The 15,906-nt window shown below is 50.2% G+C and overlaps 1 protein-coding gene and 1 pseudogene across 3 annotated transcripts; one reads left to right on the top strand and one right to left on the bottom strand.

The window, feature by feature from the left end:
• Positions 1-528: 528 nt before the first annotated feature.
• RHOG (ras homolog family member G) lies at positions 529-12,506 on the bottom strand. Of its 3 annotated transcripts, none has more exons than XM_039847924.1 (2): positions 12,420-12,506; positions 529-1,771 (listed from the first exon to the last, which is right to left on the bottom strand). In XM_039847924.1, the coding sequence occupies exon 2, from the start codon at positions 1,701-1,703 to the stop codon at positions 1,128-1,130; it is 576 nt and encodes a 191-aa protein (XP_039703858.1). In that variant the 5' UTR covers positions 1,704-1,771; positions 12,420-12,506; the 3' UTR covers positions 529-1,127. The 3 variants fall into 3 exon arrangements, with proteins under 3 accessions (XP_039703858.1, XP_039703859.1, XP_039703860.1); XM_039847925.1 differs by lacking the exon at positions 12,420-12,506 and adding an exon at positions 12,070-12,233 and having other exon boundaries at positions 592-1,771; XM_039847926.1 differs by lacking the exon at positions 12,420-12,506 and adding an exon at positions 11,639-12,021 and having other exon boundaries at positions 592-1,771.
• Positions 12,507-14,519: 2,013 nt separating this feature from the next.
• Positions 14,520-15,025, top strand: LOC120590284 (60S ribosomal protein L23a-like; annotated as a pseudogene).
• The last annotated feature ends 881 nt before the right edge of the window (positions 15,026-15,906 follow it).

Genomic DNA, 15,906 nt, shown 5'->3' with positions numbered 1-15,906 from the left:
GGTATAATTCCACATGATATCCTCACGCCCCTTAAGCCTGGAATTCTCCAATGGCTAGTCTAAGCCCCAATTTTGGTAAGCATGAGTAACTGAGCTATCTGAGCTATCCCTATAATGACTCCAGGCCTGGAAGCTAGGATACTTGGGAGTCTTGGTGGAGGTAAAGGCCTGAGTTCCAGCCCCAACTGTCAGTAGAGATCTTTCTAATTGCAGATGTAAGGGGATACCTCTCAGATGCAGGACTGAGAGAGCACCTGTCTACAGGCTGATGGCTCTCACCCTCTCCCTTTCTGAGCCCTAGATCAGCAAGTCCTCTTCATACTTTGCATCACAGTCCACTACAGAATCTATGGCTGGGTCCCAGAGCAAGACTGGTCCCTCCAAGAGAGCCCAGAGCTTTGTTAGGGAAATTGGGGGGTGGGGGGACCACAATGAAGCCTATTGTCTCCTGTCCCCTCTTGCAGGAAACAAAAGGCTCCCAGTCTCTGGGGAGCCCTAGCCCATGCCCGTCCCCTGCCCAACCCCCAATACAACACACAGGGAGGCAGGGCCACAGAACTTGGAGGGTTTTATTGATGCACAATGGGGGTAGGAGCCAGGGGTGGGGGGTGGGGTGAGGGAGCTGGAGATCAGTCTGCAATGCATAAGGCCTGGGCACATGGGGGCAAGTTAGGGCACATTCATCTTCTCAGGATTCTATGGCTCCCTCTTTGGGGAAGGGAGAGAGCATTTTGAGGGGAGAGCAATTCAAAGAGCAGCAAGGGAGAGGTTAGGGACAGTGCCGGTTCCTAACCTGAAAGAAGGCACCACAATAGGCAGCAACATGAGTGGAAAGCTGAACCAATGGGTCAGTAGGGGAAAATGGGGAGGGTGCACTGGGTTGGCTTCTCGGGGAGGGATCCAACCTTGGCCTGGGTGAGCTCTCAAGAACACCTGGTTTTCCCAAGCAGACTGGGGCAGGGCCCAAAGCCCCTTTCCCTGTGGGCTTCCTTAAGGAGAAATAGGCATTCAGGGAGCCCCCTGGCAAGGGGTGCCAGAATTAGTCCTTAAGGCACAGCTGGGGGCAGACAAGGCGCCAAGGCACAATTGGTGGGGGGAAGGGGCAGCCTCCAAGCTGAGTGCCAGGGTCACAAGAGGACACAGGACCGCCCACGCTTGATCGGTGTGGGGTTGAGCACAGCTCGGACAGCCTCAGCAAACACTTCCTTGACGCCGTCCTGCTGCAGGGCCGAGCACTCGAGGTAGCGCACAGCATGGATCTGCTTGGCCAGTGCCTGGCCCTGCTGCGGTGTGATGGGCGCCTGGCCCTGCTCCTTGAGGCGCCGTAGGGTGTCAGGTTGGGCTCTCAGGTCCTTCTTGGTGCCCACCAGGAGGATGGGTACATCAGGGCAGTGATGGCACACCTCTGGATGCCACTTATGCCGCACATTCTCATAGGAAGGCGGACTGGCAATGGAGAAACAGATGACAAAGACGTTGGTCTGAGGGTAGGAGAGTGTGCGGAGGCGGTCGTACTCCTCCTGGCCCGCTGTGTCCCACAGGTTCAGGTTCACTGTGCGCCCATCAACTGCACTCTGGGCGCTGTAATTGTCGAACACTGTGGGGATGTATTCCTTGGGGAAGGCATTAGTTGTGTAGCAGATGAGCAGGCACGTCTTGCCCACAGCCCCATCACCCACCACCACACACTTGATGCTCTGCATCGTGGGTATAGCTGCTGCAGTGGAGGCAATGCCTCCTTCCCCTTCTGGGCCCCTCTGGATGCAGTGACCTATGAACAGATGAGAGGGACACTCTTGGTCAGGGAGGCTTCTAACCATTGGGAAGGTTGGGGGCATACAGAGAGAAACCAGCTCCTGTTCTCTTAACCTGATACCATCCTGCAATCCCATCAAGACAGACCCCAGAAAGACAGACATACAATGAGAGAAAGGCCCTGAGACCCAGCAAAGATGCTCAGGTGTAAGGAGGCTGGCACTATAATGTGTAATATATTACATGAAGCACATAAATTCTGGTGCAGACTGACTAAGGTCAAATCCTAGTTCTATTTCTTAGCTGTGTGACCCGGGATAAATTACTTAACCTATTAGTGATTAGTGGGCCTTAGTTTTCTTATTTGTAAAATAAGGATAAAATAATACCTACCTCATTGGGTTGTTATGAAAATTATATATTACATGTGAAGCATTTAGAATGGCTGGTCATAATAAGCATTCAGTATTAGCTACTTTTATTTTTCCTCCAGGCAGTACAGATGCAAGAGAGGTACACAAGTGTAGGGATCTACCAGATCCTCTACCAGTTATGGATCCCTCCTACAAGTAGAATGGAGAGGGGTTCTGGCACAGGGTGCTATCCTAGGTCACTCTGAGATGCTGTCATGGGTAGAACCTCTCCCAACTCAGGACTTGCCCTGCCCGGTGCACTGATGCTCTAGCTCCAAACCTGACATCTTGGCTACTGAGTACAAACCAAAAAGCACAATGAGAAACCTGCTGAGTAAGGAGCACAATTCTCTAGACAGCTGCTCTATCTCAATCCAGGGTGTCCTGGGGACAGGAAAAAGGAGGGAGAACTTACCCCATCATTTCCATAAGCACAGTAAACCCAATCTGGCCACACATACCCAGGCTGGCAACTCGGTGCAGAGGAATATGGGAAGATCAGCCAGAGCTGAGATCTGGTATGGAATGTGGGTATGTACTAATGAATGAAGCAGGGGTTGTGGCTCTCAGACATTAACATCTTATCTAACGACCCTTGGTAGGATGAGGTATATCCTTCAAGCCCAGCCAAGAACAGAAGAGTAAAACAAAAACTTGATTTTCTCCTTAATCTTCTATACTTTTTTCGAGATCATAGCACATGCCTCTGAAGAACTGCGGGGGCTTCCAGACTCTTGGATAGAGAACACAGTGCCATTAAAGCTCTGTCACTGAGAACATATGCTGGAGTCAAATTGGCCAGGGATTCTGATCACAGCTCTACCAACTAGTTATGATCTTGGGCAACATATCTAAATTTTCTGGGCCTCAATTTCTCATTTATAAAATGGGGAAATTTTGCCTATTGTGTTAGAATTGCTTAGAGTATGAAATGAGCTAATGTGTAGAAAGTGTTTGGCCTGAGGTGTGGCACTTACGAAGTACCAAATAAATAGGCTGCTGTAATTATTAATGGGGCGAGTATGAGAGGAGTCCCAGCTCCAGCCATTACCCTTGTCCCCTTTGCAGCTCACAGGGCCTTGGTGAGGAACTGCTCTTGAGTTCTGGAACAGAACAGAGCTTCCGGAAACCCTGTGATTATTTATACTGCTGTAGCAAAGGTTCTCCTCTCATTGGCTACTTCCTCTTGGCCATGGGGGACTTTTGCTGGCCAGTACGTGACTTCCTTTCCTTGACTCTCTCTCACAACCAGGCCCCTGCTCCCTGGGGAGGGAAAGCCTGTTTTTGACACACCCAGATCTCCAAGTATCTCTTGTTCCACCCAAGCACCATCACCATGGGTCCATTTCACTTTATATACATTGTGAGACTGCACCCTTACCCCTCAGCCTGACCTCTCAACCATTTGTTCAAGTCTCAAAAATCAAATTGGGGGTGGGGGGAAAGTCAAGAAATCCTTCACTGGGAAGTGAAAAGGAACTCTGGTGGTGTGGGACCTGCAAAGGACCCAGGGCTTGGTCCCAGCTTCCTCCCAGGCCCCAGCTGGGAGGGAAATGGTTCCACTCCATAAGGTTGCCTCTGGTTTGCATTAAAAATATTTCCATCTTATTTGCCTGAATAAGTGTATATGTTCAACCTCCGAAGACAGGAAGGAGAGTCTCAGGGAATGGGTCTGGGAAGGAGATAAGCAGTCTTCAACCTTTTTGGTACCAGGGACCAGTGCTCCTATGAGAATCTAATGCCTGATGATCTGAGGTGGAGCTGAGGCGGTGATGCTAGCGCTGGGGAGTGGCTGCAAATACAGATGAAGCTTCGCTTGCTTGCCTGCCACTGACCTCCTGCTGTGTGGCCCAGTTCCTAAAAGGCCAGACTGGTATTGGTCTGCGGCCCAAGGGTTGGGGACCCCTGCTCTAGGGCAGTGGAGAGAACCTCAGGCTGGATGTCAAGAGACCCAGCTCTGCTCTGCTGCTGACTCACTGCATCCAAGCATGAGACACTTATTCTCCCTTGGCCTCAGTTTCCCAGTCCATAAAATGGAGAGAAAAATACCTGGACAAGGGCACTAGGTGGATAAAGTGAGACATGAAGAGCCCTGGGAGCAGGGGATAGGATCATGGGGATAGGAAAGGCCCCCAGGAGCAGAGGGTGTGGGGGTCAAGTTAGTCAGCAAATGTGCAAAGGCCTGAGCACATGGTGGCAAGTTAAGATACATTCTTCTAGGACTCTGTGGCCCCTTCCTTGGGAAAGGAGAGAGCATCTTGTAGGGGTTGGTGCTGTTACTTGTACCCCCTGGGTTCCCTTGGAGACCCTGGCATTTTGAGAGAACTCCTGAACTTGTAACTCTTTAGTTCCACGCAGAGCAGGGGTGTGGGGGATGGATGTGTGGGTATGTCTGGCCCAGGCAGGAAGGCAAGGAGAGAACTCTGGCCAGCAGTCACAAGGCCCAAGAGAGTGGATATGCAGTGGCTCCAGGCTGCTCTCTAGGGAGGTGGTTATCAACCAGTGATCAGTAAATCAGCCCTCAAAGGATTAGGGAGGGAGAGAGCAGCTTCCAGCTTCTGGGCTGGCAAGGGAACAGGACTGACACCGGAAAAGGGTCATGAGTGAGGTAGTATCCAGAAACAAGCAGAGCAGAGGCAGTGTGGTACAGGGCCAAGATAAGTAGATACCTGAATGTGACCTCATGGGTTCACCTGCTGACTCTGCCCCTTGATAAAAAACCCTCAGAAGGTACAACCCTTTATAGATCATGTAGTATAATTCTTTGATCCTTACAACAACCTATTGGTACTATCCTTATACAGATGAGGAAATAAACTCAGAGTTAAAGTAACCCGGAGTCACACAGCTAGTTAGCATGCAAGCCAGGACACAAACCCGTTTCCCATCCAAAGTCTTGTGTTTTCCTCAATGCATCACACAGCCTCCATGTTACGTCTTATCAGCCAACTTTGTGACCTTGAACAAGTAACTTTTCTTCTCAGAGCCTTAGTTTCTTCATCTGAACAACAAGAGTGACAATAGTTGCTCTCCCTGCCTCAAAGGGCAGCAGCAATGATCCTGAGCATGGGAATGAATGTGCTTTGTGAACTGGCAAGTGTTATGCACACAGGAGGTAACAGGAGCAAAGCCTTTCATCCCAAGAGGCATGAAGCACTGAGTATGCAGGTGTCTGAGTGGCGGCATCAGCCTAGACCTTCATCCTCTCTCCCAGGACAACCCTTTTCTCAGAAATCCTATGGCTTGAACTGGGTCAGATAAGTTCCCACAGCTCATTTAAGGAAGGCACATGCTAAAAGGTAGTGTCTAACCTATGCCACATAGGAAAAAAGGAGTCAGTGCTGCAGAAAGCCAAACAAGGAGAGCGGACTGCCTGAGATTAGGGGTCAACTGTGATTTATTCACTAGATGACTTTTTAAAAAAAAAGAACTTTTGTTTAGTAAGTAAATTATTGGTTGCAGATCTGTATAGTATTGACCAAATTATAATGACCTGTTTTGACTTTTTATTCCCAACCTAATTCAGATCATGCCTGGTCCCTCATCTTGACCTTCAGAGTTCTTCATACTCTGGTTGGGATTTTGGAGTCAGACCTGGGTTTAAATCCTAGTTCTTTCACTTATGAGTTAAGTACTGATACCAACCTTATGAGGTACTATAAGGTTTAAGTGTATTGATATGCAACCTATGTGCACAATGTAGGTACTTTGCAAATGTGAGTTCCAGTTCCCTGCTCCTGAGGGGTCTTCAGAAAGCAGAAAGATTCTTGCCTATGAACTTTGACTCTTGTTCTGTCTGTTGCCATTCCCTCTCCCCTCTCAAATCTTCCTGACTCCTCAAGGCTTAGCTTAAGTCTCACAGTCCTATGAGGCTACCGAATTCTACTTTCTCTGAACTTCCATAGCACGGCCCCCACTTTCACCCTTCTTTGGCTCTGTGTGATTCTCCTTCCCCAATAGCCATGCATAAGTTTCCTGGCGTGTGGATGTCCCCCATACTGGAGCTTGTGCTTCCCTTAACACTCCTAGAAAAGCTGAGTACAGGGTTGAGTACACAGGAGTGTGTAACTACTGACTTCTGATCTGCTGGCTTCTGGCCCATTTCTGAGATCTAGACATTGCCTTAGAAGCCCAGAATTGGATTAATACTCCCACAGCCAACACTGCAATATTGAATCTTTTTGGACAGCAATGGCAGCCCAGAACTTTGACTTGGATAGGCAAAGATCTTCCTAGTACCAGCTTGACCTGGCTTTAGCAGGGAGCACAGCCCATGGGGCCTAACTCTGAGTGTGGGCTCTGATGTCCCACTTGTACCCAGTGGGGCCTGGTCTTGGGGTGTGGCCCAGGCAGGCCCAGAAGTGGGGAGGGAAAGGAAGCAGAGGACTGCTTGATTGCCAGATCTCTGTGGCCGTTAGAGCAGGGGAAGTGTCCCAATTGGGAGTGGGGGAGGGGAGGGATGGGCCCTGTGAGATGGAGGAGTGTGGAGACAATGAGAACCAACTTAACTACGGCCTTCTAAACTGCCTCCTGACATGGAGCTCCACTTCTACAGCCCTTCCTGAAACTCGGTCTAACTATAATCCATATCTGGGCATTCTGATCCTGAGCTCTGGCCACACTACCCTGGATATTCTACAAGATGACTCCACATTCTCTTCCCCCAAACACACCAAGCAGCATGTAATACTCACTGTTCCCATGGGAACCCAGCATTTCTCTCCCCCCGCCCCATCCTCCAACTCCCACGGGGCAACTCAGAAGGCTCCAACTGCCTCCAGGCCAAGCACCAATGCCATCTCCTCCAGGAAAGTATTAGTAAATCACCCAAGTCACAAATGACATTCCATCCAAACTCTGGTCCCTGTTTCTCTTACGGACACATCGTATCTTGCCTCACATGGAGGCTGTTCTGAATCTTATCTCTTGTCACTAGACTGGGAGGGTCTAGAGGGCAAGGTCCTGGCTGATCTGTCTCCCTCAGCTGAGCACAGTAAATAACTGAACTCTGTCCTTCATGTCTTTGCACATGGGAGTTTCTCTTCCTGGAATTCTGCTCACCCCCTTCAGATCCTCCCAGTCTTTCAGGCCCCAGTTCTGTTCCCAGCTTCTCCAGGACATCACAGCAATCCCTTCTCCTGCCCTACGTTCCCCAGCACTGTCTGTACTGTTCATTGTGCTGAACTAACTGGATGCCTCATGAGGAGGGAAGGCTGTCTTGCTTACTTCTAGAAGCCCAGCTGCAGACTGACATATATCTCTTCCCCATCAATCCAGACTTTGATTCTGGAAACAAGGAAGAGCCTCTACGCCTAGGAGAAATAAGACAGGGGCAATCAATTTCCTTCTCCCTCTGAGGAGCACAATTTAAGGTAATGAACACACACAGGCTAGATTGCCCAGTCCTCCACTAGAAGCGTGAGAGGGCTGAAGCCTGCATAGCTAGCCCAGAGATGCTGAAGAAGATGGGTAGGAAAAGTGGTCCTGATAAGGCTAAGGACTGGGACTCTCTGAAGACCTTTTGGTCAAGGATGAGGTGAGGATCAGTGTCAGAGTTAAAAATGGCTCTGCAAGTCTATTTGTTTATTTGGAGGGGTAGAGGAGAGGTGACATGAAGAGGCTAAAAGGGGCTGCAGCTGGCTGCAGCTGGGCCGGGAGGAGGAAGCTGGGGGAGACATGAGATCATTGTGGGGCTGGGACCAGGCCAAGGGCTGAGTTTCTCTCTTTCTTCCCCTTCTCCCCATCGGCAGGGACACAACCCAAAGAGAGCCCAGACTCAGCCTTAAAAAAAAAAATCCATGCTGGACAACTCCCCACCTCTTGCCACTCTCTACCCTTCAGCCTCTGCAGAGGATCCTTCTCTGCAACAGGTAGAATAGCCAAAAAGTTGACTCTACTAAGGGCTGGAGAGGAGGAGGAAACAATACAGGTGTGGCTGGGAAAGCAGTGGAGGGATGGGACCCTTTCACTAAGTTGCAATTCCCTTCCTTCTCTTCCCATCTTGGTACCTGGGGTGCTCCACAAAGGGTGAACCCCAGGGCCAGCAGCTTGGGCCAAACCTCTAGCTCGGGGAGCTAAGGAGGCTGCCTCCTCCCCCACAAGGCAGCACAGAGGAAGGCTGAACACTTGCTTCCTCCTCCCTTCCCCCTAGCAGATCAGCAGTCCCGGGGCCCCAAGAAAGGCCTGTGAAGTGGCACTTCCTTTGCCTTTGCTCATTTCACACGAGGCTGTACAGAAGTGCCATCGTCCCAATCCTGCCTCCCCCACTTGAAAATACCCACAAAGAGACCCAGGGCCGCCCTGTCCCTTTTGACCCACCCCAGGCCTGAGGGGGTTTCCACAAGGGAAAAAAACATCAGGGAGGAAACTCCGGCATCTATTTTCCACTGTCAGTGGGGCAGAGCTGGAGCAGGGTACAGGGGACTCCTCCATCTTGCTGTCCCCTGGCAAAATCCCCACCACTCTCTGTCCTCTTCTCATCTCTCAACCAGTAACAATCCTTGGGCTTTGGGGAAAGGAGCCACAGTTCCTGTCCCTGGACAGATACTTAGAGAATACTCAGGCCTGTCAGATCAAGACTGGCATGAAACAGGAGGATCAAGAGTGGAGGCCACTGATATGAGGAGTCTCTTGGGGGAAGGAGAGCAGAGATTATCAGTATTCTCTGCTCTATGGAGGTACTGATAGGCAACTCCTTTATGCTGAAGCTGAGCCACTAAAGACAGTTGACCATAGTTATCCAGAGATTTAGGAGCAAATCCAGGACAAGGACCTGGGTCTCCTAACCTTCAGCCTGATGTCACTTCCACAAGAGAGAAAGTGAGAATTGTTATTCAGGCCTGCAAATGGGCCCACCATCTCTCTGACCTTATTCAAGATAATCCCAGCATGGTGTATCCCTTCAGGAAATGGGTCAAAGGGGTCAGGTAGACATCTGAGCCCTTTTTGCTTTTAAGTTTTCAGGCTCTCATGCCTAGCCCATCCTGGGGCATCCATGATTTAGAACTGACATTACTGGACAGACTGCCAAACTGGCCTTGTCCTAGCTAAGGGGCTACTCCTTTAGCCTCTAGCTCCTGAGGAGATGCCCTCCCCCTATGATCTGAGGACAAAAGAGGAAGCTGGACCCTGGACAGGAAAATCAATCTGTTCTGAGGAGAAGGCCCAGGCTTTGTCTTTGATTTCCCTTCTCACAGACCCCTACAAGCCTTATCACTGATGGCTATACACTGTGTATGGAAGGAGGGGTCTTCGGTCTGGGCCCTGGCCCCCATCTTCTTCTCAGTTGCCCATCTATCCCCATTCAAATATGTTCCCAACTGTCTCACTATAGCCACAACCTCTCATGTCTTCCCGCTCATGATCCCCTAAAAGCTCCCACCAGCCACCTCATTTGCTCTAACATCTTGCCAGAAACAACTCCCCAGATCCGAGATTCCCAACCAGGATTTGTGACAATCTCGGATTAGCCACTTCTTTTCATGTCAGGACCTCGACTTTATTTCACCTAACTGGTAGGCTCCTAGGTTGCAGGCACCTCCCCCTCTCCTATGATATTTTCCCATTTAGATCCCTCTCACTCTGGTCATATTTTTTCCAGTAATGACTTTCTTGTAATTAGCTCAAAACTCCAGTGGGACCAGATCTTGCCTGGGAGAACCCCTGTCTCATCCATCCTTTCTTCACCCTCAAAGACCTGTGGGTTGCTCAGACATGCAGAATTCTAATATAAGTACTGGGTTGGCAGGTGGGGAGTCAGGACTTCTGGGTGGTTTTCTACTGAGCTGTGATGCTGGGAAAGTGCCTTTCATGTACATAATTCCCTGAGCAGAAATGTTATACAGGTCCTTGAGATTTTTTCCTGGGGCCAAACCTCCTATACCTTCCAGAGATGAAAGAAGGAGAGACTGGCTGGTGGAAGAAGGGACAATTCATGGGAGAGAGAAACTGTGAGAATGGAAGAAGACAGAATGGGGAACAGGAATAGCCCTTTCATCTAGCTGTGCTTGGGAATCCCAAGAGTAGCACTTGCTCCCTCCACTTCTCTTTTTCTAGTGGAGAGACATGAATAGAGTAGAATGGAAGGGGCGGAGAGAAGCAAGATGTCACAACATACATCCCCAAGGCTTGAGGAAAGAGCTTTAGAATGCGGACAACAACAGCTTACAGAGCCAGTCTGGACTAAAGTTAGACTCAGGAGAAATTCCTAAAAGAGAGGGAGTAGGGTACTAGGTGAGGGAGAATACAAGGATGCCTGAAGGTAGAGAGGTCAGCAGACTGCAGAGGGCTTCCTGTCACCAATGCCCTGATCTAGCCCAGGGTATACAGGTCCTAGCCTGGGCAGGCCCCGGAAGGCAGCAAGCAGAGAAGAGGGGGCAGATACTTTTCCTCACACCTCTCTTCTTTTCCTGAATTGGCATTAAAACAGTTAAGACTGAAGTTAGATTAGCCATGGCCTTCCCTCCAAAATCCTGCCTCCCTTTTCTTCTGTCACACTTAGCTCACCTGGTCCCATTCTCCCCACCAGGCAGTGTTGGAACCAGTAAGCACTGGAGTCAGGGACCTTCAGGCTGTCCCCCAGCCTCCAGGGAGTCAAACCTCCTATACCTACCAGAAATGAGACTAGGAGAGATTGGTGGGTGGGCCTCTTGATCAAGTACAAAAGAGTCTGGGTGATTTTGATTTCCCACGGCCTCTCTCACCAGTCTTATTCTGTGTCACTCTACTCTGACCGCTACAGACTGCTTCCTCCTACCTAACCACAACCTCACCCACTGCAGGTTCCCTTCATTCTGCTGGCTTCCCCTGCTCTGGGCCTGCTCAAGGCTGAGGGCCGTTATTTTGTCTCCAAAAGATAAAAATGTAGACAGACACTTGCACACGCATACACATATAGAGAGGTTTTCCAGCTCTTTTAATCATCTCTGTTACTGGGAGGTTGCAGCCTGCCTCTCTGAGCTGGTGAGGTTTGAAAAGGCTCTCAAACTCACCAAAGATCCTGACCCCAAAGCTGGAGATAAGTGGATGAAAAGAAAGGAGACAGAGAGAGGGACAGAAAGAATGAGAGGAGATAGAAGAAGCAGGAAGGTAGTGGGAGCCAAAAACTGGGCAAGGAAGGGAGAGGGTAGGCTGCAGAGGACAGAGATGGACAGAAGGGCAGGGTAAGTGAGAGGTCAGGCCTTGGCATGACTGTGTGGGGGAAAAGAAACTGAAGAAAATTCGAGAAGAGGGTGATGGAGGGTTTGTGGGTAGAGTCTGAAGAAGGAATGGAGGAAGTCAGAGTGAGAATGTACAGAATTCAGGGACTTACAATGAGAGGTGAGGTTGGGTGGGGAGGAAGACTAGGAGATGGTGCCCAGTCATTTCAGAAGGCCAGAGCCCCTGCTGCCTCCCAGAGCCCTATTATTTTCTCCATCTCCTTAAAATAATGCTGCTCTCAGTGATGCCATCTTGTCAGGGGCTGTAAGTACCTCTGAATGAGAATCCTTCCACTTCTAGTCACAGGACAAGACCAGGCCCTTTCCTTCCTCAGTTTACCCCCAAAAGAACAAGGCTGGGCAGCCTGTCAGCCAGGCACAGCGGATGTTTGCCCTCTGGATCCAGAGATGGAGAGGTTGGGCCTCAGAAAAAAGAACATACCGAGAGGATTGGGATCGGCAGAGCTCCCCATGCCCTCCTCCTGAGTGCAGAACACCCTCCCTGGACTGCAGCCCGCGAGCGGGTTCTGGGTTGGCACCGATCTTTTAGGCAGGGAGCTTTCTCGGCAGTCTTTTGCTTCAGAGGCCAGACACCGCCCCCCTTTCAATCTCACTAGTGTCACAACTGCCGGAGCAGTGAGAGCGCCATCACCAGCCCAGGGGGCCCCCTCCCCTCACACGCTTCGGAACAGCCCCCCAGCTACCTGAGGACACGCCACCTCTAAGTCCCACATTCCAGCTCTAGGCTCTTCCACTTTTAGAGACTTTTCTCTCGGAGCGGGAGACCTCCGATCTCAGGGGTCCCGGTCGGCTCCCGGGAGCTGGTACAGCCGTCCACGGTACAGGAATCCACCCTCCCCGAGCGGCCGCCGGCTCCCAGTCGCCCGGTCCCCGCCCCGCCCGGCCGCGCCCGCCCAACTTGCAGCGAGCCCAGAACCTCCTGCCCGCGGCCTCTCGCAAGCAAACTTCCCGGGTCGGGGCCCGTGCTCAGTCTCGGGCCGGCCGGGGTCCCCACCCCCCGACCCCTAGCCCGCCGGCCCGCACCGGGCCTCACCTGGAGCCCTCCCCGCCGCGGGGGAGCTGGGGGCGGCGGCAGCTGCAGGCGGCTCGAGAAGGAAGTGAGAGCGGGAGGCCGGAGGAAGTGGGGGGGGCAGCCGGGCAGCTGGGCGGCGGGGGCGGGCTGGGGGCCGCAGGGGAGTCCATAAGCCATCCCCACCCTGATCCCCAGTCCCCCAGCCTCGCCCTGGCCAGTCCTGGGCTCCCCACCCCAGCCTCTGCCTCCAAGGCCCTTAATGTCATGCCTCCCAGGTCAGTCCTCCCCGTCCCCTCCCCCCCCACCCCGGTAGAGGCCCTAGCCTAGGCTCTAAGCTTTTGTCCCCCTCCCGGTATCGCCTCCACCAACCCCCGCTGGAAGATGCTGAGAACAGGCTCCCCTAGGCCTGGTGCCTTCAGTCAAGCCCAGGGGTCGAGCGATTGCCAAGACTCGGGGTTGGCCAAAATGGGTCAGGCTGGGGCAGTCCCCACCCCTGCTCCGAGCCCCGAGGGAGTGCAGAGTGGTGGTGATTCAACAGTAGGAAGGCCCCAGACCCCTGGGGAAGGTGCAGAGACTGGGGGAAGGGGAGCTGGCGTCAGCACCCGAGGAAAGACAAGATCAGCACAGGCGCAGGCGGAGCCGCGGGCCCCCAAAACAGGATGTCGCGTCGTCGTACCGCACCCGGCGGCTTTGCGCGCCTGGGCTCTGGGGAGGGGGCGGGGCGGACAGAGGACGTGGGGCTCCTCTTGCCCCCACTTCTCGCCGGGACGCGCAACTGCTTGGGGCTGAAAGGCCGCACCCAGGCCTGAGATTCTGCCCAGGCCCTGGGGACAGGCGGGCGAGAGGACTCGTGGGCGCCCTCTGGTGCTTCTGCTCCCAGGCGTTGCGCGTGGAGCTCTGACTTGAGAATGAACATCTTTGGTTCAACACAAATTTTCTGAGCGCCTACCGCGTGCAGAGTTGCGTGCTGCTAGGTGCTGTGCAGGAAAACTGAGGGACGCTTAAGACAGGCTCCCTGTCTCTAAAAGCTTTCCAGATAAAGAGGGAGAACTCTGAGGATAAATAGCTTAACCTTTCTGAGCCTCAATTCTGCCTTTGGTAAAATAGAATAACCTCTTCTTCATCCTGTAGTATGAAGATAAAATGAGAATAAGTGTAAAAGTCCTGCTGTCAATGCTTGGCTCAAAGTAAACACTCAATAAATGCCTTTTGAAAAATAATCATACTTGTATAAGAATGTTCCCTAAACACAATGCACATGCCCACATCTTTGGGTCTTCACCCATTCTATTTCCAGTGCCTGATTTCTTGCCTGTATTGATTACTAAGGGAAATACATTCGGTCTTTCACAATCTGGTCCTAATGGACTACTCTCTGCGTGGCTGCTGTCCTCACCCTTCCAACAATGCAACACACACCTACCCCTGTCATGTACTTGACAGTCTCTCCTAGAGCTGTCCAGGAGAAATATAATATGAGTCACATATATAATTTAAAATTTTCTAGTAATGACATTTAAAAAAAAAGTCAAAAAGAAACAGGTAAAATTAATTTTAATAATATGTTTTACTTAGCACAACTTATCCAAAAAATTAAATATCCAAAATATTAAATACATAATCAATATAAAAATTACTGATTATGAAAACAAGATATTGTACATTCTTTTTTTGTACTAAGTCTTTGAAATCTGGTATGTGTTTTACACTTACAGTACATCTGAATTTTGGCTAGATTCATTTCAAGTGCTCAGTAGTACATGAACAGGTGGGTATGGTATGGGGCAGGGAAGTTAGAGCCTCTATCAGGCTGATAAAGGACTGAGTAGATAAATTCATTCTCCATGATCCTTCTGGGGAAGCTTCCTCAGACCCCACCCCCACCCCACCTGACAGAGTTTGGGTCTCTTCTCTCTCCCCACAGCACTTGGGATAAACCTCCTGTCTGTGGAGGAGAGGAGAGTTGGAAATACAAGGGGAAATCTGATTTTTCTTCATACCCTACTGGGAATACATGGCTGGTGCTTGGCATTTGATAATGAAGAAAGGATTGTGAGTTTCCATAAAAGACAGAGTTCAGTGGAGAATCACATACTAAAATGGCTTCTATGAAGCCATTAAAAATTGTCTCAAACCCTTTTCACGAAGATGGCACGGAAAGCGAAGAAGGAAGCCCCTGCCTCTCCTAAAGCCAAAGCCAAAGCAAAGGCTTTGAAGGCAAAGAAAGCAGTGCTGAAAGGCGTCCACAGCCACAAAAAAAGAAGATAGGCACATCACCCCACCTTCCGACGGCCCAAGACACTATTGCTCCGAAGGCAACCCAAATATCCTCGGAAGAGCGCCCCCTGGAGAAAAAAGCTTGACCTCTATGCTATCGTAAAGTTCCCCCTGACTACTGAGTCAGCCACGAAGAAGGTAGAAGACAACAATATACTTGTGTTCATTGTGGATATCAAGGCCAGTAAGCACCAGATCAAACAGGCTGTGAAAAAGCTCTTTGACGCGGCCGAAGTCAACACCCTGATCAGGCCTGATGGAAAGAAGAAGGCATATGTTCACTGGCTCCCGACTATGATGCTTTGGATATTGCCAACAAAATTGGGATCATCTAAACTCAGTCCAGCTGGCTAATTCTAAATATAAAAATTTTTCAGTGTAAAAAAAATAAATAAATAAAAATAAAAAATAAAAATTGTGTCCCAGAACAAAGGTTTTTGAGATATGTTCCTAGAATTCCCTTCCCAGGATTTGAGAGCAGCAAAATAGTAGGACTCTGGCTTCCCTTCTCTTTAACCAGAGGGTGACTTATCTGATTTATATACTAGTGTTCTAGATAAAGAGCTCATTTTAAAAAAGTTTTCTGGTCTAAGGTGATGCCACCCTGAACATACTGGATCTTGTCTGATCTCGGAAGCCTGGTTAGTACTTGGATGGGAAACCACCTAGGAAGACCTGGTGCTGTGGGCGTTAAAATAAATAAATAAATAGATAGATAGATAGATAGATAGATAGATAGATAGATAGATAGATAGATAAAGTTTTCTGTAAAAAATTCTTGAAAATCAATTTTAGATTCATAGTGGTAAAGATAGGGTGCACGTAAGGTGCAATAGACCAAAAACCTGGCAGCCTGGGGTCAGACTGCATTTCCTGAGCCCTTGGTCTTGGGTAAGTCTGGCCCTGGTTCAGCTTGCTTAAGTGGGAGAAATTGACATAGTCTTGAGAATTTCATGGTCTGGTGAGATATGGGACTGCTGTACATGAAGCTACTAGAAGATGAGGAAAGAGCCCTGGGCTGGCCTTCAAAAGACCTGAAGTCTAATCTTGGTTAGGCCAGACTGGCAAGTGAGACTTTAGCCTAGGCCTTACCCTTCTTTGGGTCTCAGACTCCTCCACTGGAAAACAAGGGGTTGAACCAGATGATACCTTTAAGCTGTGACTTTCTATAACACACTCTTCAGAATATAATTAAGTAACTAAGGTTTATGCACGTAGCATATTGCTCATA

This window comes from Pteropus medius, unplaced genomic scaffold (assembly GCF_902729225.1).
Source record: "Pteropus medius unplaced genomic scaffold, Ma_sr-lr_union100, whole genome shotgun sequence".
Lineage (NCBI taxonomy): Eukaryota > Metazoa > Chordata > Mammalia > Chiroptera > Pteropodidae > Pteropus > Pteropus medius.
The sequence above is the reverse complement of the archived record's forward strand: the minus strand, read 5'-3'. Positions and strand labels throughout refer to the sequence as shown.

Excerpts from the sequence above, each read along its gene's own strand:
- RHOG (XM_039847924.1), bottom strand. The coding sequence starts at position 1,703 with ATGCAGAGCATCAAGTGTGTGGTGGTGGGTGATGGGGCTGTGGGCAAG.